The 26,553-nt window shown below is 37.8% G+C and overlaps 1 protein-coding gene across 19 annotated transcripts in view; it reads left to right on the top strand.

The window, feature by feature from the left end:
- The window catches only part of MLIP (muscular LMNA interacting protein), a 286,505-nt gene that overhangs the window by 132,230 nt on the left and 127,722 nt on the right, over positions 1–26,553 (top strand). For 13 of the 19 annotated variants that reach the window (XM_060308350.1, XM_060308346.1, XM_060308336.1 and 10 more), the window contains 2 exons: positions 11,836–13,395; positions 23,028–23,099. In XM_060308350.1, coding sequence (XP_060164333.1) covers positions 11,836–13,395; positions 23,028–23,099 — 1,632 coding nt within the window. The remainder of the gene's footprint in view (positions 1–11,835; positions 13,396–23,027; positions 23,100–26,553) is intronic. The other 6 variants (XM_060308349.1, XM_060308348.1, XM_060308344.1 and 3 more) reach the window with 3 other exon arrangements.

The raw sequence follows: 26,553 nt of genomic DNA, 5'->3' as shown, positions 1-26,553 counted from the left end.
GTAAGGTGTATGAAAAGCATAAATATTTAAAAATTCACATCTTTGAAGTCCTTGCTCAGATATTGACTTCTTCATGAAGCCTGCTTTGGTTCCTTCAGTGAAAGCAAACTCTCCCTCAATATAATTCTGGTAGCTTTTTCTGTACATCTTCTATAACAATTATCCTATTCCAGCATGTATTATAACTATTTAGGTTCATGCCTTATCTCACCTAACAGACTGTAAAGTTTTTAGAGGTAAGGTCCACGTTAAGCCCATTTTTATTAAACACTTTTTTCTCTATAGTGGTTACTATATTATCTTGAACAAAGTCAGTATAAATATTGGGTTGAGTGTATTTTGTGTTCCAAATACTTTTGCTGAGGTGGCATGTTTAAACAAAAGTACATTATGTTAAAAATCATTAAAGAATTTAAAATTTTAAAGTGTAAGTCAAAATTAAAAAGACTGTATAATATAAGCAGTTGAATCAAAAGCCTTTCAAATAAAATTCAGAAAGGAAAGAGTAATGTTTTTGAATGTTAATGTCTTGAATGTTGGTGTAGATGGCTAAGAATTGACTTTCCTAGGGATAGTATTAGACTTAAAAGAGAGGTGAATATACACGTATAAAAACAGAATGATTTGTCTGAAAGACCTACAATAAAGCCTGGAGCTAAGACAGTGTCTGTGGGAATAAAAAGAGGGACTTTGTGGGGGTAGAACGAACTGGATTTGTTCATTGACCACATACGGAAAACAAAAATCAGTGATGAATGAAATTTATAACCAAGGAAATTGAATGAATGTTGGCATTAACTGAGGAAAGAATAACAGGTCTTGGGAAGGGATAAGAAGAGATGACATATCTAATGTTGAGTTTGAGATGCCTGGTGGCAGAATGCAATGTTATCAAGAAAGAAGCTGGAAATATGAATCTGGACATAAGAGGGAGATGGGAGACTGGAAGTATTTCCTATATGAGCTGAAGCTATGAGAATGGAGCTGTTTACTCATGGAAATAATGCAAAACAGGAAGATACAAGATACAACGCAGGACGCAGTCAAGTATAAAGGGCCAGTGAAAGATGAGAAGCCAAAGAAGGAGGCTGAGAGGGGACCAAAGAAGTTGGAGAGAGGGGTTTCATGCAGGGAAAGCTAAAGAGACTTTCGAATAAAAAGTAGTTTATAAATGAGGCCAAATACATAAACTATATAAACATTAATTAATTAATCAATAATTTAAACGTAGCTCAGTAATGTTTTCTTTCTAAAACTCAAATGAATCTGTTATCAATCATATCCATTCTGGGATACAAAATACCAACCGTGAAAGAATGTTCGGGTGGCATGACATGTTTTGAGAATGAACATGGAATTATCACATAGGAATCATATGGTTCTCCCTGTTTTATGCCGGGAGACCTCCTGGAGAATGCAGCTTTCCTCTCCAATATTGTACTTTCATATTTTCTAGCTGCCTTGACGACAGATTTTCTTACTGTCCTGTAGCAAGTAATTCTGCCAAGTGGGACAGCCAGGTTAATATATGCTGCTGCTTGATTTAGAGAAGATTAGAAGCTAGGAGATCAAGAGGCCAAGATCAAAGGGAAGGGAAGGATCAAAAGGCCTTTTGCTGATAGAGTTGGAGGTGAAGCACTAGGGGTCCCTGCAGGGAGGCGTGTCCTCTGCAAGGAAGGGAGGGGACCCTCTCCTGCATGATTATTATTAGAACCAGATGTGTAGGGATGGGGCTAGGGATGCGGGGTCTGACCTGGCCGCTGTCTCAATTTGGGATATGGGAGCCCTTCTGCTCTCCCAGGTTAGAGCCCAGAGTCTGGTCCCATTACCTGCTTGGACACACACCTCCTCTGGGCTCCTCCTCTAGGAGAGGGGATGGGGTTGTCCAGCATGTGACCAGCTCTGCTCTAGAAGAGCAGCCTGGCACCTTCTACTAAAATATTATTCTATAATATGATTTATGAAAATAATATAATATATAACACAATAGAAAATATTATAAATTTAATACAAGTTAAAATAAAATACAAAACAAAGCCAAATAAAGTAGGGCCTTCAAAGTCCATTAAATATAGGACTTAGGAGGTCATTTGGTGACCTTGATGGGAACAATGTGAGTGGGGTGATGGGGCAGAAATCAAGTTGAGGAATGGATAAGTAGTGAAAGGGAGATCACACAGTAGAGAGATGGTATGAAAAAGCAAAAATGAGACTGGTAACTTATGGTCACACTCCTCTGGGCAGTTACTTGAGGTCGTAAACTTTAGTGTCCTCATTTGTAGAATGGGGTGATGCTATCAACCTTCCTTGGGAAGATTAAATGAGATTAAATATATGGCCTAGAACAGTTCCTGACCCATAAGTGTTCTCAGGAATGATTCAGTGTATTTAAAAAGTTGGAAATGGCAGCATGTTTGGGGGCACAGGTTAAGGAACATGGGAGGAGGGAAACATTTTATATATTCGTTCAAACATAGCTTGGATGTCAGAACGGAAGAAAGGACACAAAAAATAAGATCAGTAGAACTAGTGGTGGCCAAATAGAGGAGGCTCATACAAAAAATTCTGGGAAATTTGGACATTGGCACACATATTAATTAAGAACCTAGATTTTAGGGATCCATGGAAAAGAGATTGCAACAAATTATTTGGACAGGGCATCAGACATAGAAACCTTTTTTATAGTCGTGGGCCTTTGTTCTATAGTGAAATACCCTATTCATACCAGCACATTGTATCAGAGTAGCTTTTATACGTCTCTCTTACACCAGTAGATTTGTGAGCCCTGTGATGACAAAAAATCTTCTCGCCTTCTGTCTGCATCACCTAACTCCAATGCCTGAGACACTATAGGTACTAAGAAAGTATCTGATGAATGAATGAATGAATGATCCTCCTTTTCCCATGACACTGCCATATAAATAGGGAACAGACATCATTACATAACTCTCTTAATTTACAGCAGAGAAAAATTATATTAGAGGAGGGAAGACAGCCTAGGACTCCAGCCTCATAGCTTGGCTGTTGTTTTGTATGTTGCCTGTTAAAACACATTGTCCATAGCTTTGGGCCTAGGGAGTTAGAGGTTTAAGACTTTGAAAAAAGCTGGGAGGTTAAACTTCCATGTTAGTTCTGCTAACTGCTAGTCTTCTGCTACTCTAACTGCTGAGAAGACTAGCTTGGAGACACAGGTTCCTGAAAAATGGCATGTTTCTATTAAAATGCAAGGAAGTCATTTGTACATGCCCATCAGCAGGATGACTTCCTAACTGTAGGCAGAGCAGAGCTACATGGGGCCCAGCAGCAAAGAAAACAAAACAGGAGTCTGCCTTGCATAGCAGGTGGGAGGTCATCGAAGTAGTATCGCAGATTCTGGCTGGGCCCACTTGATCGTATAATTGCCTTGAGGCAGGTGAGATGATTAAAAATGTAGAGGGGGCTTCCCTGGTGGCGCAGTGGTTGGGAGTCCGCCTGCTGGTGCAGGGGACATGGGTTCGTGCCCTGGTCCGGGAGGATCCCACGTGCCGCGGAGCTGCTGGGCCCGTGGGCCGTGGCCGCTGAGCCTGCGCGTCCGGAGCCTGTTGCTCCGCAGCGGGAGAGGCCACAGCAGTGAGAGGCCCGCGTACCGCAAAAAAAAAAAAAAAAAAAAAAAAAAATGTAGAGGCCCTTATTCTTTTAATTGATATACATACCCCTGACCAACTGATTTTATTGCTTTAAAAACCTTTCTCTAGCGCTCTTCCCATTGCCAACTCCCCATTTCCTTTCTTGTTTAGGGTGAGTATATGATTCCATCCTATTCCACCCACTTAACCTACGTTGTCACCGTCCATGGTGAGTGACACTGGACACACCAAGGAGAGTTCCTCTGACTCAGTGGGGGACCCTGGCTCTGCTCTGATGCTGGCAGAATCCCTGTGATGCCTCGCTGGTCGTTGGTTGCTTCTTCTGGTTGAGATCAATTGTACCAATAGCCCGAGGGGCAGAGGAAGTGCATTTATGGAAAATCAAGTTGCTTTGACAATTTCAGCAGAAGGGTGAGGAAGACTTTTAAAAGGAGGGACTCCCGACTTTTGGTATCAGAACTCAAATATTTGTCTTGCTGATGAGGAAAAGACAGACCTGTGGATCTAAGAGCCATCAGTCTCTCCACCCTCATGCCCAGAGTCTGGAGCAGAATAAGAGGGGCCAACTGTGGAGGGAGGTGATGATGCCACTGTGGAGGGAGGTGTCAGGATGTGACACCACACCCTCCTCTCTGGCTTTCTGTTCCTACACCCACTTGACACTTGATTTCCTCATTCCTGCATGAAGGTAACATGCCAGACAGTAGACACTAGGAGAGTAAACTTTAAAAGAACTTAGTACCTGCCTTCAAGGAGCTTGGAAAACAATTGCACCTGAAAATGATGCCAATGAAAGGTGACAGGTTCAAGGAACAGTGGGGCGTCTAGAGGGAGGACACCTAGATCATCCTGGATCACCAGGAAGGGTTCACATTGTCTGAGCTGAAATGTGAAAGATGAGTAAAAGTGTTCTTGACTGACGAACAGGGACCAGGCATTCCAGACAGTGAGGACAGCCAGGGAAGTACTGACACACAAGAAGAAGGTGGAAAAGAGAAGGAGTATGATAAGGGCTCATCAAATATACTAGGAAATACACTAGGAGAGAGAGATGATATAGAGGCCACAGATAAAACAGTTTTGAAAAGGAGGAAGAGATTGCAAGTCAGATTCTGTAGAGAAATCAGAAGAGATAAAGGATTCAAGTGCCTGAGGGGCTTAGGAAAAAATAAACCATTGTAGATATTGGTGATAACAGTTTCTGCAGAAGAGCTGGGGGTAAAATCTGTTAAGAAGTCAGGGGAAGTATATTACTTTTCTATTGCTGCATAACAGATTACCATATATTTAGTGGCTTAAAAAAAACACCTATTTATTTTCTCCAGGGTTTTTTAGATCAGAGGCCTGGGCACAGCTGAGCTGGGTCTCACAAGTTTGAAATCAAGATGTCAAGTTCAGCTCACCTGGAAACTCTCCTAAGGGAAGGGTCTGCCTCTAAGTTCCCCCATGTTACTGGCAGAATTCATTTCCTTGAGGCTGTAGAATTCATGGCAGCTTGCTTCTTAAAGCTGCTACCTTGATCTCCAGCTTTCTGACCCTCTTTTAAAGGGTTCATTTTCTTAGTGTTGCCAAGTCTGAGCTCGTACTGTTCACCGCATGTCAGGCTAATGAATTGAGAGATGAGTTGTTGGGGCCAGGAATAGTGACTTTATTTGGAAAGCTAGCAGACCAAGAAGATGGCAGACTAGTGCCCCAAGGAACCAGCTTCCCTGAGTTGGAATTCAATCTTCTTTTATCTAAAAAGGGGAGGTGGTTTAGTTAGTTGTTGCAAACTTCTTGGTGTTGGAATCCTTTGTTTTTGCAGCTGTCCACATAGGTCTGTAGGTCTGGTCACAATGTTCCTATAAACCTTCAAGACAGATGTTACTCTGTTCTGCAACTTTTTATCTCTATATGAATGGAAAAGTGTTACACCTTTAAAGGTTAGAGCCTTGAGAATGCGCTATCCTGCATATTTCAGGCTATAGGCAACATTCTTAACTTGTAGCTAAAGCAATAGATACACAAGTTAAAGTAAAAGAAACACATCCAATATGGAGTCAGATTTGTTCTTCCCTATTGCATTAGGGCATGCCTACTCAGGAGGATCTCTTATTTGATTAAGTTAAAGTCACCTGATTAGGAACCTTAAATACATTTGCAAAATCCCTTCACCTTTGCCAGGTTCTATTAGCTAGAATCAAGTCACAGTCTCCATCTACATTTAAGAGGAGGGGATTAAGGCAGTCTGTGTGGGGGCGGCTGTTTGAGAAGTCATTTTAGGGTGTGTTGGCCAGAATAAGTAAGTAAATCAACACAGTGATGGTAGGGAAAGGTGTGACTGAGAAGAAATCTACATAGACCTGTAACTAGGGTATTTACAAGCACCACAGATCTTGGTGCACGTGTGTGCATGTGTTTTTATCAGTTAGATTTTGTTGCTTAACAAACAGTACCAAAATTGTGTTTTCAAACAGCAACCATCTATTTAGCTCAAAAATCTGCAGGTCAACAATTTGGCTGTGTTCAGCTGCGTGGTTCTGCAGCTCTGGGTCAGGCTTGGCTGATCTTTGCTGTGGTTCACTTACGGGTCTGCAATTGGCTGCTGGGTCAGCTGCTGGCTGGTTAGCTGTCTGGTGGTTGGTTAGATGAGATGTGGTCTGGCATCTTCCAGTGGACTAGCCTGGGCTCATTTACATTGTGGTGATGCTCTGCACTCAGCAAGCCAGTAAGCCCCAATGCACAAGTGCTTTTCAAGCCACTGTGTCTTGTATCACATTTGCTAACATCCCACTGGTCAAAACAAGTCATATGGCTAGGTGAGGTTAAAGGGTGAATGAGGAAAAGGACTTTGCCTTTCTTATGAAAAGAGTAGAAAAATGTGGACATTTTTACAGTCTACTACATGATAGTTATTATTATCTTTTTAATGATGGGAAGTATTCTGCTTTATGTTAGGATGAGAGAACCAGTAAAAAAGAAAAAGGATGAATACATAGCATACAGGGGATAGTTAATGAAATGGGATCCCTGAGAAGGCAAGAGCTGCTGGGATTCCGAGTACAGAGGGAAATTTACTCTTAAAAAGGGAAAAGACATTATTTTTCTTTAGAATGAAGGAAAGGGGATAAGAATAGGTCTAGAAAAAATTTAATTTTCCCAGTAATCATAATTTTCCTTGGAGAAAAGGAATCTCAGTTATCTGTTGCACACAGTGAGGGAGGTTCTGGGAAAAGGGTTAGTGAGTGCTAACTTTGTGGAAGGCTGTTGTTTAGAACAGGAGAGGAAGCTGAGGTCAAAATATAAGAAAAGAAAAAAAAAAAATCCCAAACGACCCACAAAAAAGCTGAGTGGTACACAGCCCAGCTGAGACTATAGACCTTAAATTTATGATGACACCAATTTACAGTGCCTTACCCAGCCCATGTGTGAATTAGAAAAAGGTACCCCCTCTGCTTAGTGTAGGAAAGTTCAGCCCCACTCTCAGCTGGTGCCCTTGTACAGGACAAGTTCTTAAATCAAGTGCAGTGGCCCTGGGTTCCGTTATATTTTTAAAATAACAGCTTTAAGTAGACTAGGTCTAGGAGCATAATTGATTTAAGAATAATGATTTGCCAAGTGGATTAGCAAAAGAACAAGATGGCTAGAGTGTTGACAATATTGGCAAGAAGGTTGAGATTAAATATTTCTAAAACCTAAAATGCAAAATAGCAGGGGATGAGGGAGATGAGACTGGCTAGGAGGAGAGGGGCTCTGTTGTGAAGGAACCATCTTGAGTTCTTGGTAGATGTGGGAAAGTATTGGTGACATCTTGAGCATCGGTGTGTTTTGATTAGATTTTTTTTTTTTTTTTTTCTGTATGTGGGCCTCTCACTCCTGTGGCCTCTCCCGTTGCGGAGCACAGGCTCTGGACAGGCAGGCTCAGCGGCCATGGCTCACGGGTCCAGCCGCTCCGTGGCATGTGGGATCCTCCCGGACCGGGGCACGAACCCGTGTCCCCTGCATCGGCAGGTGGACTCTCAACCACTGCGCCACCAGGGAAGCCCTGATTAGATTTTTAACAGGTCAGTCTGAAGATAGGTGCAATTGGGTGCAACTAGAAATAGGAATACCAAAAAGATGACTTAAATTGTTCAGGTAAGAAAGGCTGAGAATCTGCTCAGTCACATTGCAAGTGTCCATCAGTGAGAAGAGGACAGATCAGCAGGTTTGTTTAGGAGGCCAAGGAGCTATATAATGTAATGATTGCATGCAAGGACAAAGGAGAATCAGGAGTTTCTGCCTTGCAGAAACTGTACAGATTCAGGAGAAAGATCACAACTATATGGACCAACATGGTTTAAATCTTGGGAACTATTCAGACCATCAGGCAGCAGATCAGACATTTTCATTTTTATTCAGATGTTTTGGAATCTCATGGACACATTAGGAAAAACTGAATATACACAGAAGCAGTTAATTTTATTTATTTATTATTGAACTATAATTTATTTACAATGTTGTGTTAATTTCTACTTTTCAGCAAAGTGATAGTTACACATATATATACATTCTTTTTTTTTAATATTCTTTTCCATATGGTTTACCATAGGATACTGAATATATTTCCCTGTGCTATACAGTGGGACCTTATTGTTTATCCATTCTCTCTATATATAATAGTTTGCATCTGCTAATCTCAACCTCCCAGTCCATCCCTCCCCCAACACCCTCCCTTAGCAACTGCAAGTCTGTTCTGTATCTCTGTGAGTCTGTTTCTGTTTCATAGATAAGTTCATTTGTGTCGTATTTTAGATTCCACATATAAGTGAAATCATATGGTATTTGTCTTTCTCTTTCTGACTTACTTCACTGAGTATGATAATCTCTAGTTATATCCATGTTGCTGCAAATGCCATTATTTCATTCTTTTTTATGGCTGAGTGGTATTCCTTTGTATATAATACCACATCTTCTTTAACCATTCCTCTGTCTATGGACGTTTAGGTTGCTTCCATGTGTTGGCTACTGTGAATAGTGCTGAGAAGCAGTTAATTTGAGATTGACTAAAGTGACAAGGCAGCTATACTACAGAGACTGGTTGTTAAAATAACTGATAGCCTCTATTATGCAGAATCCAATATGGATTTAGGATTAAGACCATCCACTTGATGAGAGCAGAATATTGTAAGCGTCCTCTGTTACAGAGATTACTGTGAATGTATTCAGAGCTCAGGATAGTTTTTCTAGGAGAAGAGAGTTTTGAAAATGATTTTGGAGGAGGTATGTGGTAAGGGGGCTCAAGGAATCAGAAGAGGGCTGGGGATTGGAGAACATAGTCAGCGGTGATTTTAGAGAGGTGTCTGAAGTGAAGACATCAACAAATATCAGGTTAGAAATAAATGGTGGAGAAGACAGAGAACAGGTTTGAGAGAGAAGGAATTAGAGAACCTAGAGAACAGAGCTGGGGTTATTAATGGGAGAGGATGAAAAGATTGATATAATTTGTAGGCATCATCAGAGAAGTTTATTATCATCAGTAAGGGATTTACAGGAAAGAGCTAAAATAAAGGGCCTATTTCGAGCTACTTGACTGAACATTTGACAGGTATCCATCCTTTCTTCCTGCATAAAATTATTCATGTCTTTACTCGCTCTTTTTTTAAAGTTATTAATAAGAGGAACTCAGGAAAATGAATCTTTTTCATTAAAAAATGCATTCCCCTCTCCTGGAAATTTTATAAAAATATGGTGCCACATTTTTATATTAGTATAAATTAGGATAACATCAAATTAGAAAAAAACATATTGCAAATGCTTATTAATACATCAAATAGGAAAATATAATAAAAAACATTCTTAGACTTTTCAGAATCTTTCCCTTTGAACTTTTCTTAGGAGTTCTTCAATGATAAGCTATTAGAAAGTACAGTAAAATTAAGAGTTACTTATATTAGGTAAGATATGACTTCGTGTAATAGAATGTTTGGTAATTAGAAGCCATAGTCTTGGGGAAATTGGAGGGAACAGTCTTTTCCTCTGATGAGACCCTCAAAATCACAGTCCTGAGATTTTAACATGATAATTTGGTAGATAATCAGGATGAATTAATGAGTTTGTTATATAAACTGAAGTTATTTGGAAACATGACTGAAAAGGTAATGGAATTTTTGTGGCTGTTATTAATTTACAATTTTTTTATAACAAAAGTTATGGCATAGCATGCAAAGAGACTGTACATAGCCTCGAAATTTCTTCATTCCTTCCATGAGGACAGACCAATCATAGGAAACAATTAGAGAAGACCTTTTACTTATGGCTAAACACATGAGTTGGTTTTACAAATACTGGATAAGTGAATTGTTTTTAAGCAAAACTTATGTGAGGGAATTGTTAAGCTTTCTTTTTCAATTTGATTGAATTCTGTTTGATTTTCAATTATTGATGATTTTCAGATATTCTGGGTTGCATGCCAAAATTATTCAAAAATAATTTATGTGACAAGAATTCTGTGTTGCAAATACACAAATGAATTTACATATAAAAAGAGAAGAATATTTTGGGTACATTTGCTCAGAAACTTAGAAGTTTGGGGTGAGTTGTTTGAATTTATCAGTTTTAAATATTTTTAGAACTCAAAACTCTATGATATGAAAATCTTTGCATTAGGTCTGATGGACACCTTCTTAACATGTTATAGAGCAAAATCAAGAAATATCTTTTACTGAGTTTATAAATGAAGCTCTTGCTAAGTTTAATTATTATGGTCGTACACTTTTCTGCTATGTAATGCAATGTATATAATATTATACAACTTAATATATAACTTAATAAATTAAGTATATAACTTAATAAATACAAATTAATATTTTGAATAACAGATATTCCCTAAATTCTGTATTAGGTACAAATATTTTCTTTTCTCTTATGGATCAATAGACTCAAATCAATAATTTTAAAGGAAAACCTCTGTTTAAAAGATTTGGCTTTAGAATCATTTATAATTTCAGTATTTGTCTTAAAGTACTGGATAATTTTAAAAATAGGGCAAGAAGAGAGCTACTCAGTTATTTTACAGGCTCTCCCTAGCTTCTCTTGAAAGTGATACAATATTTCTTTATTTTCTTTTTATTTGATGTGGGATTGGTGGCTTGCATTGTTTCAGGCAGATTAGATGAACCTATTTGCAGGGCACCTATAGAGACATAGACATAGAGAACAGACATGTGGACACAGTGGGGGAAGGGGAGGGTGGGATGAATTGGGAGATTAGGTTTGACATAAATACACTACCATGTGTAAAATAGATAGCTAGTGGGAAACTGCTCTATAGCACAGGGAGCTCAGCTCGGTGCTCTGTGATGACCTAGATGGGTGGGATGGAGGCAGGGGTGGGAAGGAGGTCCAAGAAGGAGAGGATATAGGTATGCATATAGCCGATTCACTTCATTTTACAGCAGAAACTAACACAACATTGTAAAGCAATTATACTCCAATTAAAAAAAAAGAAGATAATGTACTCTGGCTTCTTTCCATATGAAAGAGTATCTATTCATTCCTTCCAACATAACTCACATCATTTATTAACTGTTCATTCTGGCAAGTAATTAGGGAAAATATTTTTCATAAGCTAAAACTCCCTCTCTGTTTCAGCCTTGGCTTTCAGTCTCTCAGTTTGTTACAGTTATGTTGATGTTAAGCACTGCATCTTTTGAATTCTGGGCATTATTTTCAGGTTTACAATGTAGGAGTAGTCCAAGTTTTTAAAATTTTTAACATTCAAAGTGTGGTAAAGTTTTTAAGGATTGTAGTCATTATTATTACATTACGGTTTATATTCTTGCAATGGAAGAAAACCTATTTCCTTTTCCAAAGTGCATTTTGAAATTTATATTGACGGTGATTTAAATCTTTTCAAATCACACAATTCCAAAAGAAGATAACTCTTTTAGATTTTTGTCAATGAATTATCTTCCAAAGGGAGACATGCAAATACAATTTTATATTGATGTTCATTCTGGAGAATAAATGAGTTATAGTATCTAAGAGTTCACCGTTTATTTATATTTTATTTCAAATTCAAAGCAATGCCTCATTAGCAAAACAGAATTTCTGCCATTTTCTCAGAGTTTTAAGGGCCTCTTTTTGTGTAAACTAATAAGACTGTTTGCATAAATGCACAAGTGACAAGAACGTTTTGACAGTTTCACAAATGATGTCCTATGACCCTGTCTATTTCTCTTTCCTCTAGTTAACTTCTCCCACTGCCTCTGAGCAGCTTGCCTATAAACCACCTGCTTTCTCCTTTGTTTCTCCAACTAATCAGAAAACACCACCTGTCCCAGTCGACCTAGCCGGAGCCTCTGTCCTGGAGGAGTTCCACCCGAGGAGGCTGGATGTCAGTGGGGCCCTGGTGGAAGAAACAGCCATGTACTTTCAAACTTCCGCTCACTCTGCACCATTTTTTGCACCGAAGGGCACGTCCTCGACGTCACAGTTCCCCCATCCCGCTCAATTATCAGGTTCTCACTCATCCAGTCCAAGTGCAGTCCAGCAAAAACCTGGCCTGACGTCTGAAGTCCTCAAGAAGACTGTCACCTCGCATGTCCTTAGTCCCAGAGAAAGTCCGAGAACCTCTTCTCCTTCGCTGCCCTCCGGTGCTTCTCTGAAGTCGAATTCAGCCTCCTACATCCCGGTCCGCATCGTCACGCACTCACTCTCTCCGAGTCCCAAACCCTTCCCCTCCCCTTTCCACGGCTCTTCTTCCACTGTCTGTAGCGAAGTGTCATCCAGCGGGAACTTCTCAACGTCAGGGGTGAAATCCCCAGTGCCCTCCCGGCTTTCCCTCCTAACTGCCATCCTCAAGTCCAACCCTTCTCACCAAAGACCCCTTTCCCCGGCATCCTGTCCCACCTTCTCTCTCAACTCCCTGGCTTCTTCCAGCCTCACACTCGATCAAAAAATTAAACAAACCTCTCCTACGCCTAAAAAATCCCTCTCAAGTTGCTCCCTGCGAGCGGCGTCTCCAGAGCAAAGGGAAAACCAGGTTTCTGATCTCAGCCAGCAATCCTTTCCCTTCCCTTTTTCCACTAAAGCTGCTCCCCTTCCTCTGGCATCCTCCCTTTCTCCCCCGAAACAGGGCAGTAGCAGCCTTGCTTCTTTGAATGTAGAGAAAACGCCATCCCCCACTTCTTTAAAGAGCAGCCCAATGATTTCCCAGCTGCAAACCAGTACCTCCAGTTCTACAGGTCTGCCTCCTGTCCCTCCAAGCTTTTCTCCTTTGTTTTCCAAGGGCAGACAGGATGCTGACCTCAGGGGCCCAGGAAAGCCCAGGGATATTTCCCCACATCCTTCTACGTTAGCCTCGTCGGCATCGTCTTCGGTGTCTCCTCCCACTAACCCAAGAGCCAGGCTCCCCTCTCCAGAGAAATGCTACCATCCTTCCCCAGCTCTTTCAAACCTGATAAACAGATCCAAGAGAGCATCAGCACCTCTCTCTGGCCCGGGGCAGACGCCTTTAGCTCCTCCCCCACACCCTGTCTCCAGCGCTGGCTCTGCCTCTCTTCCCCAACTGGGGTGCTCCGCTCTCCCTCGTGCTAATCCGCCCTCCGAGGTGCGCCACCTCAGTCCCTCAGCGCTGCACCCAAATCTTACCCTGCCTTCAAGACTTGGGAAATCCGAAAGCTCCATATCTGACCACAGGTCATCTGTTTCATCCCCATCACCTCCCATCTCTTTAACAAGAACCAACGAGCTGATTTCACCTTGTGCATTGTCCATGTCAACAGGCCCTGAAAATAAGAAACACAAGGTATTTTTTTTTTTTTTTTGCACGTTGCATGGTGCATGTTTCTTTTGAAATACGGAATCATTTTTTTTTCAGGGGAAAAATCATCAATTATGATATTCTTTCTGTTCCTACAAGGAGATAGTGCAAGGGGATCTAAGATTTGGTATATTTGAATGTGTAGATGAATTATAAATGGTCTAAAATTGTGTATGTTTCTGAAAGCCTCTTTGATGTTGCAAATCCTCTTATGGTAACCTTTTATATCTGTGGCTCCAAGGGCATTTTTTTCCAGGCATAATATGAGTTATATTATTGATCCCGAAGATGGAATTTAGAGCAGTTAGATGGAATTTGGGAATATGATACATTTCTGATTCTTTAATAACATGGACCCTATTATCCATCAAAATATCCTGTACTGATAAAATAGTAGACAGGATTACTGTAAAATGGACTATTATCATATATCAAGCCTCATATAACTGCCCAGACAATCTGACAACTTTCTATTTCCTTTACTGGCATTTATTTATTAGTAGTAATTTTCTTCCCCTTCCACCATGATGATTTCTTTATTGCTCTCCATACACCTCAAGCTAAATCAATATGGATTTAGCTATATATATGTTGGGCAAAGAGAATAGAAATTTCCTTTGTATGTGAAAATTATTTGATTTATTATGAACACTGAATACTTAATGATTATAAAATACAGAAAGGATGGACAGGCTGGGTAGAGGGAAGTAAAGTTAAGAGAGGAGAAGTATTGACTTTTAAATGCTCTGAAGCGACCCATTGAGGAAGGATGTGAAATCAGCGTTTACTTTAATATGAGAAGGGAAACATTTGAAGGAGTTACCCATAGCATTCATTGTTCCTTTTTCCTGGAGGAAGGCAACTCTGCCCTAGAGTGTAGCAGCTTCCCAACTGTTCTCATGTAATTTAAGATATGGAGTTTAGACACTTAGGATTCAGTCAGTATTCTATAAATGAAATAAAATTATGAAAGTGTCTGTATTAGGAGGGGGTTTGGATTTTCAGTTCAGTGCATTGAATTAACACCATTTTAGAGCGTCCAAGTTGGTTCCATGGAGATTGTATTCAACTCTGTCACTGTTGGGATGATGAACTTACCATGGAAAAGATAAAACAGCCCACATGATGCTGTTAATATGTTACAGTACAATTCAACTTAAAAAGCATGCATTAGACATATACTGTATGCCCACCACCATACTAGCTTTTTTGTGGATGTGTTTTATTTTTAAGGAAAATAATCCTTTATCTTAAAAATATATTTTATTCAGCAAAACAACATACACATGTATATAATGTGGAGAAGCTATAGAGAGTTATTAAATCTACAGTAAAGCTAGAAAACAAGGATAAGGCAATATTAATATAACGTAATACAGATTGTGTATAAGAGTTCACTGAATTCAGTATAAGAGAAATATTATTATGGGATATGTTTAGTAAGGGAAGTTATCATAAATGTCAGGCCTGTCAGAAATGTTTAGGATTTAGCTTAATGAAGAGGAAAGCAGGTGGCATTTCAGAAATGGTAAACAACTCCACCAAATATACAGAAGATGATCCCAGAGGAGTATATGTGGACATGTAAGAAGATTGGCCTTATCATCGAATAGTGATGATAGTAATGATAATTACAGTAACAGATATCAAATACTTTCTGTGAGTCAAGGACTATCCTAGTAGTTAAGCAAAGTAGTTAAAATTTAATTAACAGGGACCGTGTTAGTTAATTTTGTCATGACCATATGAGATTGGTAATATTATTTTCTTCATTCTGTATACCAAGAAACTGTAGTTCAGTGAATAACTTGCCCAGGTTACATTTCTTATACTGGCAGAGCTGACATTTATATTAATTGAAATCTACTGATTCCTGAAGCCATGTTCTTTATTACTGAGATTTATTGCTACAAAGCAATAACTCATATTAATTATCATTTTAGCCTTATTTATTAATTCTTATGAAGGAATGAAATGATGATTAGAATTATCAATTTGTATAATATTTGAATCACTTTAAAATGTATTTTTCAAGATTATTAAGTCCTTGTATTTTAAACTTCAAAGCAAATGGGATGGAGGAAATCTAACTTTCTCTCTAACTCTAAGTTTGAAAATATGATTTATTTGAGGTGAAATGACCTGGTGATTATCTTTTCAATACATATGTGTGATTATGGTATTCATTTGTAATGTATTGGAAAAAAACCCCTGGTGATCTAAACATTACTTTTTCCTGAATTTATTGGCAATTGTCTCTTAAACCATACTGCCTTACACTTATTCTTTACCTCTATGAAAAGTAGTGTTACTCCACAGGTTTCTTAGAGGGTTTCTGTTTGTGGTTCACTCTGTTTTGTTCATGTTTTGTCCCATTTTTGGAGAGTTGGAAAAGAGTGAGCCCAGAGCGGCTTCTGATGAAGTCCTTTTTTGCCCTAAAATCAAGTTTTTTGAAGACCTGTTCCTCCCCAGCTCATTTACTGCCCCCAATATTGAAGAATTTTCAGTGTTAGCTTTATTTTTTCTGCTTATTTTCTTTATATCCAAGTTAATAAAGTTCAACTTGTAGAAATGCTTCTTAAATTTGATGAACATGTATGAAAATATGGAGAATGATTATAACTAATCCATTTTTATCTGTTCCTTTGAACAGAAAAAATGTTTCTTATAATGGGTAAAATTTATAATAACTTTTGCAAAATTGGTTTCTCTCGAGACATATTTGTCATATTTATCATATATATATCATATTTGTCATATTTATTTCCTCCTTGCTTCTTGCTGTTATCTCTGTAGGTAAAAAATCAGTATGTGTATATATATATATATATATATATATATATATATATATATATATATATATATAACTATTCTTTGCAAGAATTGTACCTTGAGTGTAAAAAGTTCAGTAAAATGGACACTGTTGGATACTGGAAGAGATAAATCTTATCGCAGTTTCTTTTGATGTTTGACTCGTTTTGTTTAAATTGCTAAGATTACTTTATAGATTGATAGGAGGAAATAGACAAAAGCTTTGGGATATCAAAGAATTTATATGCTTTTAGGGACTGTTTCTTGTCTGGCTCGTTCCACTGTGGTGCTAATCTGAGCACAGGACCCTCTTTGAAGTCAAAGAGTTTCAGATTTAGATCAGCTTCACTCAGTGCCAGATCCTGAAAGGAAAGAGGTCCTAGAATACAGATAGCCATCAAATTAAAACATCAATGCTTGAAAGATATTAGTTCCAAGTCTGGCCTTACTGTCCTTTGATATGAAAATGAACTGGAACAGCTAGCTTAGGCTGAGCTAAATTCAGGTATAAGGTATGTTTGATGTTTCTTTCTCATAGATAGAATCTTAAAGTTCTGAATCTGCTTTTATTAGTATAACGGCTATATTTTGATTTCAGATATGGTTGAAAAATATTATTTCACATTAGAATCATGGTCCTAGACAGGATGGGTGTCTCCCTGAATGTTGCTCCCATGGCTCTTTGATCAATGTGTATATTGTCTGAGACACTTTTTCCCCTTGGGAAAACCTGAATATCAGAAAATTAATCTATGGAGTTGTATTTGGGTTCCCAATATCTTTTGCCTTCATTATAATTTACATTTTTCTCCTAGTGAGTTATTATGGTGTTCCAGATGGAAATTTGGGATGGCCATTACATCAAAACCTCATACATTTTGCCCCTCAATGATGATTGTCTGAAGCTCTGTGCGGGCTCCAGTGGTGTCACTGTCCTGGCCTGAAAGCTAGATGGACACATGGATTGGTTAGGAAATCAGTTGGGAGCTTTTAGATATTTTATGAACTTTTATAGTTGATGTTTTATTTATAAACTCTCATTCTTTTAAGGCATCATAACATTTCCAAGTATATCACACTGAAAACTTGGTGGTTACAAGCCTCTATGTGACTTTCTCCATTTCTGCTGATCCTTACATAATCTGGGAATGGAATGAAATGTACCTCTATGAGCAAAAATGGTCAATCTGAGTTCAAAAAAAATCACTCATTTGTAAAATAAATACGTATTGAGTGCTCATTATGTACAAGTTTCAAAGTTGTGAAGATGCTGAAACAAATAAAATTGCAAAAAATGCCTGCTAAAAGAACATTTATATTCTATAGTGAAAGAGAAACAGTCCACGACCCTCCCCCTCCCCAATAAGTAAATTTTCTTGTATGTTAGAAGATCATAAGTATAGAGAAAAGTATAGCAGGGTAAGAGGTGGTTGTCACCAATTTATGTTGGGTGGCGGAGATAGGTTTCTTTGAAAGGGTGACATCCAAGGAGGTGATGCTTCTTGAGAGAGTATGGTCAGGCCCTTCCTCAGGGTCTTGTTGTTTATGTAATTTGAGGTTCTGCCATTTACCTGTACTTAAAGTGTAACCATGAGTTCAAATCCCTGATTCTCAAGGCAAATAGTACAGTTTGTTTTGAGATCTCATAGGTCTTTATTACTAGAGCCTGTGGTGAATTTTATGTGTCAGTGATGGGGGTGGTGGTGAGGAGAGTGGTGGGAAATATTTTCTGAAGGGGAAGGGTGTGTTCTTGCTATCCCCACCTTCACACCCAAGATTTATGTTACAATATCTAGCACTGCCTATAAATAGAATTAGCTCTGATAAACTTACATACAAAATGCAATTTCCTTTTTTTTTTTTTTTTTTGTGGTACACGGGCCTCTCACCGTCGCGGCCTCTCCCGCTGCGGAGCACAGGCTCCGGATGCTCAGGCTCAGCAGCCATGGCTCACGGGCCCAGCCGCTCCGCGCCATGTGGGATCTTCCTGGACCGGGGCACGAACCCGTGTCCCCTGCATCGGCAGGCGGACTCTCAACCGCTGCACCACCAGGGAAGCCCCAATTTCCTTTTTTAAACCTAAACTTTGCCCTGTACCTGTTATGTAGTGAATATTTAACAGATATTTATGGAAAGATGACTAAAAACATAGATTGCAAATTGCAGAGATATAGTAGTTATCACTGAATTTTTTGCTGGATTCAAAGTCAGGCTGGTCGGTTCTACCTTGTATGACTAGCTAATGGTGATTCCAGCCTGTAATATTACAGCCTAGTCTTATTATTTAAGTTATAATTACAGTGACTAGAGTGATCTGTAATTTTAAGCCAAGGAAGGGAAACAAATGAATTTGCTTTCATACCTGGAAGCCTTGACATACTAAAAAAGAAATATGCTCAAAATTTGGATATTGTTAGGAGAACCTAAAAGAAATATACTGAACACAAAAAGTATCTCTTATGGCAACAAGAATGATGTTTGGACTGAGAAGGAAAGGCTACATATGTCTTAGAGATGCATAAAGCCCAAGATAGATGAAGAACTAGAAAGGACAACTAGTTGCTCTAAATAAGTTCATATCTCCTGGTCTAGATAAATCGTATCTCAAAAAACACATGAAATTTCTAATTTTATTGCAAAAGAAGTATTGTAAATGATGGGAAAGAGGAGATTTACCAGAAAAAAGAAGCAAGCTGTTTTTTTAACACAAAAAATGGAAGGTAAATTCTGAAAATGATGGCAAATTCTTAGGTTGTGAATGTTTACCAAAACAGTTATAACTGGAAGTCAGACATTTTCTTCAGCAAAAGACATTTATTGAATTCTTTCCAGCTTCTAGCTTTTGTGATGTCTTTCATGATATCTTGAACAAGGAGAGATATTTGAGAAGTAGTGATATATTTCTGTGAATTCTGAATGCTTAATCCGAAGCATCACTGTCTATCTCATCACCTTATTTTAATTTTATGCGTATTATTATCTCTCTATGGCTTTTCTTTTGCTTTCTTATTTATTTGTTTGTTTATTATTTGTTTCAATTCATTAAGATGTAAGCTCTAGAGAGTAAAGGCTTTGTGTGTTTGTTTACTGCTGAATCACCAATACTTAGAGCAATGCATGTCACAAAGTAGATACTCAATAATATTTTGTTGAGTGAATCTATTAGTTGAACTGCCATATCCAAATAAATTTACAAGATGGATTGATGCCCACCAGGTTGGCAGAATGCAGTAGGCAAGAGCTCCCTATCCTTGTATGTGACTTGAATGAAGATAAAGATGATATGCCTAAAAAATTGTTCATGAAATAATATAAAATTATTATCTTTGCAGTTTACAATGACTGACAAATCTAATCAGTGAAATTGGATAGAGATAATACCTAAAGTACTATTTTTGGATCTAGAAGGAAAAAAGCATAACTACAGGATAGAGGTTAATTTCAACAAATGTTAAGAAAAAGATGAAAGGATTAGAAATTTTAGGTAATAGCATACACAATGTGATCCAACAATATAAAATGACCTCAACTTCATTCTGTGTATTCTAAACACACCACAAAAACCAAGGAGGCAATGCCAATGAGTATCATCTTCACTGTATTAATTGAGTTTATTGTCAATATCATGTCAGTGATGATGATATTCTACTTTGTGTTAAAAATACATCTAGATAAACACACCTTTAAAAAATTTATATATAATAGTGTGTTAATCCCAAATTCCTAATTTATCCTTCTCCCCACGTTTCCACTTTGGTAACCATAAATTTTTATTTTTTATTTGTTTTTAGAAGAAATGTAAATGTTCTTTTATTTTATTTTTAATTTTTTTTTATTTTTTGGCTATGTAGGGTCTTCACTGCTGCGTGTGGGCTTTCTCTAGTTGTGGCCAGTGGGGGCTACTCTTCGTTGCAGAGTGCGGGCTTCTCATTGCAGTGGCTTCTTTTGTTGCATTGCATGGGTTCTAGGTGTGTGGGCTTCAGTAGCTGTGGCACGTGGGCTCAGTAACTATGGCTCATCGGCTCTAAAGTGCAGGCTCAGTAGCTGTGGCACACGGGTTTAGTTGCTCCGTGGCGTGTGGGATCCTCCCGGACCAGAGCTCAAACCCGTGTCCCCTGCACTGGCAGGCAGATTCTTAACCACTGCGCCACCAGGGAAGTCCCCATAAATTTTTTTTTGAAGTCTGTGACTCTGTTTTATAAATACGTTCATTTGTATCATTTTTTTACACATTGTAAATCAACTATAATCTAATATAAAATAAAAATTAAATTAAAAATATTTAAAGGAATATTGACAGAGGAAAGGGATAGTGAAATTCTTCAGCTGAGGATCAGTAAGGAAGGGGTAGGTGGAAACAGCAGTATAACTATCACACAGAAGAGAGCTTTTAGTCCAAGCAGGGAAAAAGAGGACCAAAGTCCTATAGGAGTAAGTTAGCAGGAAACATATTTTGGCTCAATATAAAGGGGAATTTTGTACCAATTCTAACAATTAGACCTAAATGTGCTGCCTTGGGAGGTAGGCAATTGTTCATGGTGTGCCTGAACAGAGAATCAGAGAGATTGATGCCTTGGATGAGGGGGTTGAAACAGATTGCCTTCAATATCACTTCTAATTCTAAGATTATATGGCATTACATTTATAATAAGATATTGCTCTGTAGAGGCTTCGTCAACTATATTCTTTAGGACAGCTGTGGATAGGAGAACAAGCATTATAAATGATCACGCATCCTGAAAGGAGAGGCAAGAGCATATGGCAGGTAAATCACAGTTGTTGAGCTGGAGCACCCTTGTCCAAATCCCAGCTATGATTTAGTAGCTAGTGACCCTGGATAAGCTTCTTAACATCTGTTTGTTTTAGTTTCCATATATAAGGTAAACACAATGTAATACCTACATAATAGGTTTGTTGTGAAAACTAAATGAGATAATACACATTAAGGTTTCAGAAGAGTACCTGGCTTGTAGTGATTGTTATCTATTATTATTGTTGCAACTATTGCTACAGTTAAATATCCACAAACCATTGTGGAGTATTAATAACATATTTTATTCTGCATTATTTGTCTGTTTAGATATTCCTTGGGAAAAAGTATCTTATAGAGAAGCATGGATATTGGATCCAGATGGACCTAGATCCCAAATCTGTTTATTTTTTATGGGCTGTGGTCTTAAATGAGTCACCTGAGCTCACCACATCTTCTTTTCCTAATGACTCTTTAGTTATAGGGATTCTGCAAAATTAAATGAGGCAATGCATGTTATTCGCCTAGTCATAGATGTCAGCTTTAATTCCACATGCTGAGATGGCATTTTATTTTAGTACTTATCCAAATACATTATTTTCTGGAGACCATAGCAGTGCTGGATCAATAGAGAGACTTATAATTAATGACTTTAGTCATTAATTATAAAATTACAGAATTCTGCTTCAGTAGGTAAGCTCAAGTCTTGAAGGGACCAGAGACTTTCTTCTTCCAGGTCTGGCATTTTGATTTTTTTCTACTTGAACTTCTTCCTAAGGAATATGAATGTGCCAGCCTCTTACCTTCCTCACACCTGTTGAATGAGGGTACACCAATCCCATCCATAAAATTCAAGGTTTTATTTTACTTGATTACCATGTCTTCTTCTGTAGATCCTTTGGTCTTCTTTCCAGGGGACGAAGACAGCCTGGAGCTGTGTGCCAGTTTCCCGCTGGCTCTGGGCGAGTGGGGAAGTTGCCTGAGAGCTTTTGAAGTGAGAGGAACCTTGAGCTTAGTTAAGCAGCTTGGGACCCAGAACAATATCAAAACTGGGCCTTTGGTTATGTATATGATACTGGTTTCTACAACTTTCTCATGCTCAACCCTCTCCCCCAAATACTTCCCAAAACTGAACTAGATTACTCTGAGTTTTACTTAAAACTCAGAATGTTGGGCTTCCCTGGTGGCGCAGTGGTTGAGAGTCCGCCTGCCGATGCAGGGAACATGGGTTCTTGCCCTGGTCCGGGAGGATCCCACATGACGTGGAGCGGCTAGGCCCGTGAGCCATGGCCGCTGAGCCTGCACATCTGGAGCCTGTGCTCTGCAATGGGAGAGGCCACAACAGTGAGAGGCCCTCGTACCGCAAAAAAAAAAAAAAAAAAAGAAAACTCAGAATGTTTTATCGTTTGATTCATTAACATCACTGTATTAGAAAGTGCAGGAAAGGGTGATGAGGTTTAAAAAAATGAAATTAAGATCAAGAGCACGGCCTTCTAGTTTTTCCATTATGGAGTTAAACTGCTGATATCACTTCTATTCAAAATATACTACTCTCTAAAAATTACTGCTAAATTTTACGTGTTCTGATCATTGTTTTTATGAATGATGCAAGAGAATGTATTGAGTTCAATTAAACTTATTGGCATAATATTTGTTAATTATGACACTATAAAAAAAGAATTGCTTTCCTTTGAGAATCAAGCAAAAATAACCCAAATATTTATACAATAGTATTCTTCTCAGGGTATGCTGCTAATGAGAAATCTATATATAACTTTGTAAAAATGAATGTTTTTAAGTTCTGAAATGATATAGCATATACTTGCCTATAATCCCTAGGCTGATATTTTACTGTGATATTTCTTTGCTTCTCATTCTAATAAAATATTAACATGATAAACTAATTTTTTTCTGTCAAAAACAAGTTGTTGAAGCATAATCACTGTTTTCTTCATTTGATAACATGTGATTTAACTTGGTAGAACTAGTCTAAATTTATGTCACGTTCTTTCCCCTTTTCAACTCCACTCTTGCTTTCTGGTTACCCCCATTCTAGCAATACAAGACCAAGTCCAGCTACAAGGCTTTTGCAGCAATCCCAACAAACACATTGCTTTTGGAACAGAAGGTCAGTGTTGGCTCAGAAGCAGAGTGAATTTTGGTGATGTTTTCTAAAATTGCTTATGTCATTTTTGTTATGTTTAAAAAAAAATTCTGTTTTCAAGTTCTGCCTTTACTAAAATAAAATGCTGCTCTTAGTTTAGGATAACGTAGTGAAAGCATCTTGGATAGAATCGGAGACATCACTGATTTATTGGTAGAGTCTTGGTAGGAGCCTGGGGTTATCCAAGCTACTAAGCAGCTCTGAGAAACTTGATTCAGATTTGGGTACATCCCTGTCCTTTGGAATTTTAAATGGTTATTAATATTTAAGAGCTTCTACCTCTATTCACATTGATCAATAGAGTAGAGGTAAAATGGGGTTACGTGTGGGCAACTGGCCACCTTTGAAATTTGATGATTAATAGTGGCTTCCACAGAGTGGAAATATTATAGCCAAACATCCAACTTAGCCTCTTAAATCCCATCACGGTCTGAACATCTTTATCCATTTTCCTCAGCCATTGATCTGACCTCCATGAATGGGAGGGAGGGGTTGAGATCCCTTCCAATGACCCAGCTACTTTTACATGGCTCCAGGGTATTTTTGACTTGCTATTGAGTCATTAACTATAAAATTACAGGATTCTGCTTCAGTAGGTAAATTAAATTAAAGCCCCTTGTTTCATAAGTCATTACAAATACTCAAATGAAGCCCCAGTGGAGGATCATATCAGAATTGAAGTGAAATCAATTACCAAGTCTATGACATGATACATTTCTTATGTTATTTTTATGATATTTATTTTGGCAATTTATCTTTGCATGAAGCCCATTTTTTTTCTGTGCAATTATAGTGTTTCAAATAATGTTATAATTTGTCAGAATGTTAATGTTTGCAACTAGGTGGTATTTTGACCACTGGCTTATGAGCCTATATTCTTGTTATTTTAGCATGATCTGGAGAATAAAACTGTTATATATTCTTTTGTCTAAAAAAGTAGGAATTGTTAGTGGGATATTCTAAGTGGTATATAGGTGAACACTGGTTGGCAGTATCTCTTATATCATGTATCTCTGATAACAAATTCCCAATTATCCACCTGTGGCCCAGAGTCTATGCTCTATATATCTGAATGCCTTGAACTGGAGGTGGGAGGTGAGGGGGCCATCTGTAACTTTTTCTCTAGCTTCTCTTCTGAATTTTGACCTTCTATGGTTCATTGAAAGATGAGATGGGCGTAAAACACCAATTTCAGGAGGTTTCAGGAGGCTTCAAGAAGTGACACCTTTACCAGATGCCCCTTATCCTATTTTCTAGAGTTAAATATTATGTGGAGTCATAGTAGAAGTGGTCCCTCACCATAGACCTTCTCCCCATTTCAGATGGACATTTCCAAAATCTGGTCACAAGTGCCTGCCTTCACAGAAATAGGAGAAGCTCTCCCACTCAGTAGCCAGGAAGAGAGAATAGGGGCTGTTCTGCCACAGTGTCCTTCCCTCGTGCTGGCCAGCTCTCTTCTCTTCCAATTCAGTGGATTTTAGAGATTATAATCCATTAGTCAGTCATTAAAAATGAGGAATGATTAGCTTAATTTCAAATTGCATCACAAACCCATTTCATAAATGTCTATGGTGGTATCGCTTTGCATTGAACCTAATGCAAGTTCATTTGGGAGAGGTTTTGTGTTTTTAATTTTGAATAAAACATACTCTTCAGTAAAATTATTATTTTTATTTTTAGTACCACAACATGTAAATATCATGATATCTAGTTTAAAATATCTAAGTTTAAATATCATGATATCTAATTTAAAATATCTAATAAAATTATCTAGTGTGGATAATGGTCTCTTGGCTAAGATGTTGGTTTTGGACAATAAATATTTGAATTCTTCAAAGGTCACAGGATATAACATGATGTTTATTTTTCTTTAGAGCCTTTTATAATTCCACTTTTTTTTTTTTGCTGGCTTTCCCATGTTATGTATTCCTCAATAAGAGATTTTACTTTGTAAGAATTTTTAAATAACAAAAGTATTATCCCAAGATTTATGAGAGTTTATTTCTATTTTCAGTAATATTTCTTGAATGGTATTGTGCTGTTTCTTTCATGGTTGTTGTTTTTAAAAAATAAATCTGGTAATTTCTATCTTTTTGCCCATCTGTTTATACAATAGAACTCATCCTATGCCATTAAAATCAAAGGGACTTATTTCTGAGTTGAGTGAGTAAATTAAAACTATAATCATCAGAGACTCATCTATTTGGGAGAGGCTTAACATTTTGGAATATTTTAAATCACAGAAGCTTTTCTGAGATCCCTTTAATATCTTACAGAACAGCACAATTAGGGGGTAGGATGATGACGCAGTGTCATTACAATATTCTGTTAGGGTCTGTGCTGTGGAACGCCTTGAAGATAGAAAAAGCACATTTACTTCGTCTTAAGATAGATGGACAATTAATTCTCTCCCCCAACCAGATTTTTTAAACCACATTCTGTTTTATAGCATATAGTATAATTAATGAGGAACCAGAATCACTTTAAAAAATAATACTATTTTTAAAAGCAAAATTTTCTCCAAATTGAAATACAGGCATCCCTTCCAATCAGACATTAAGCTTTCATCGAATCCTTGGATTGGTTTCAGTTTTAATCACCCGTTGATGAAGCCCATAATTTTCAAAAGAGTACATTTTATTGGCAGGGGACATGAGGTTTCTGATACTTTAATTCTGTAATTTATTGTCTGTGTCAAACTTAAATTTATAGCTTATTCCGTTTTCTATCATTTTTTCCCCTATGAACTTTTAGGAGGGAAGAAGTTTTAACTAAAGCCTTAACTAAGGCTTTACAGCCATCATATTTTAATGTGTTGGTGTTGGGGTCTTTGACTTAATCTCCTGCCAATAATCATCTTCTCTAAGATTGAGATGAGGATGTAATACAAGTGATTATAAAGCAGGAACAAAATAATCAGATGAACGTGCATTTGTGACTGTCCTTATTACAATATGTTCAACAATATACTGGACTCTGTAGAGGAAATAAGTTTGATATAGACATTATTTTTTAGTCTCAATGTGGGTACTGCTGTCCTTTTCAGAGAATGTTGAAGATCTCTCTCTCTCTTATTGACTAATTTTTCTTCTTAATCATCTGAGTCTGATAGCAATAGGTAAAAAGTTAAAATTAAACTGAAGGGCACATTTTAATATTCTAAATAAATGGATTATTATTTTTATTGAGCAATTGTATTAAGGGAAGGAAAGATGAAGGGATATTTCCTTGAAATCAAATATTGCGAATATATATTGTCTCAGAGTAATTTTTTTCCATGAAAGAATACACTTTTTCCTTGTAAGTAATTTATCTGTTCCCTTCCTCACAATTATTTCTCAGGATAAAATCAAGGCTACGGTTAGGTACTGTTTCTCAACAAATGATATCACTATGCATTTAATTCATAAGCTTAATG

Source organism: Globicephala melas, chromosome 11, assembly GCF_963455315.2.
Source record: "Globicephala melas chromosome 11, mGloMel1.2, whole genome shotgun sequence".
Taxonomy (NCBI): Eukaryota; Metazoa; Chordata; class Mammalia; order Artiodactyla; family Delphinidae; genus Globicephala; species Globicephala melas.
Note: the sequence above shows the minus strand (reverse complement) of the source record. Positions and strands in the feature narration are given on the sequence as shown.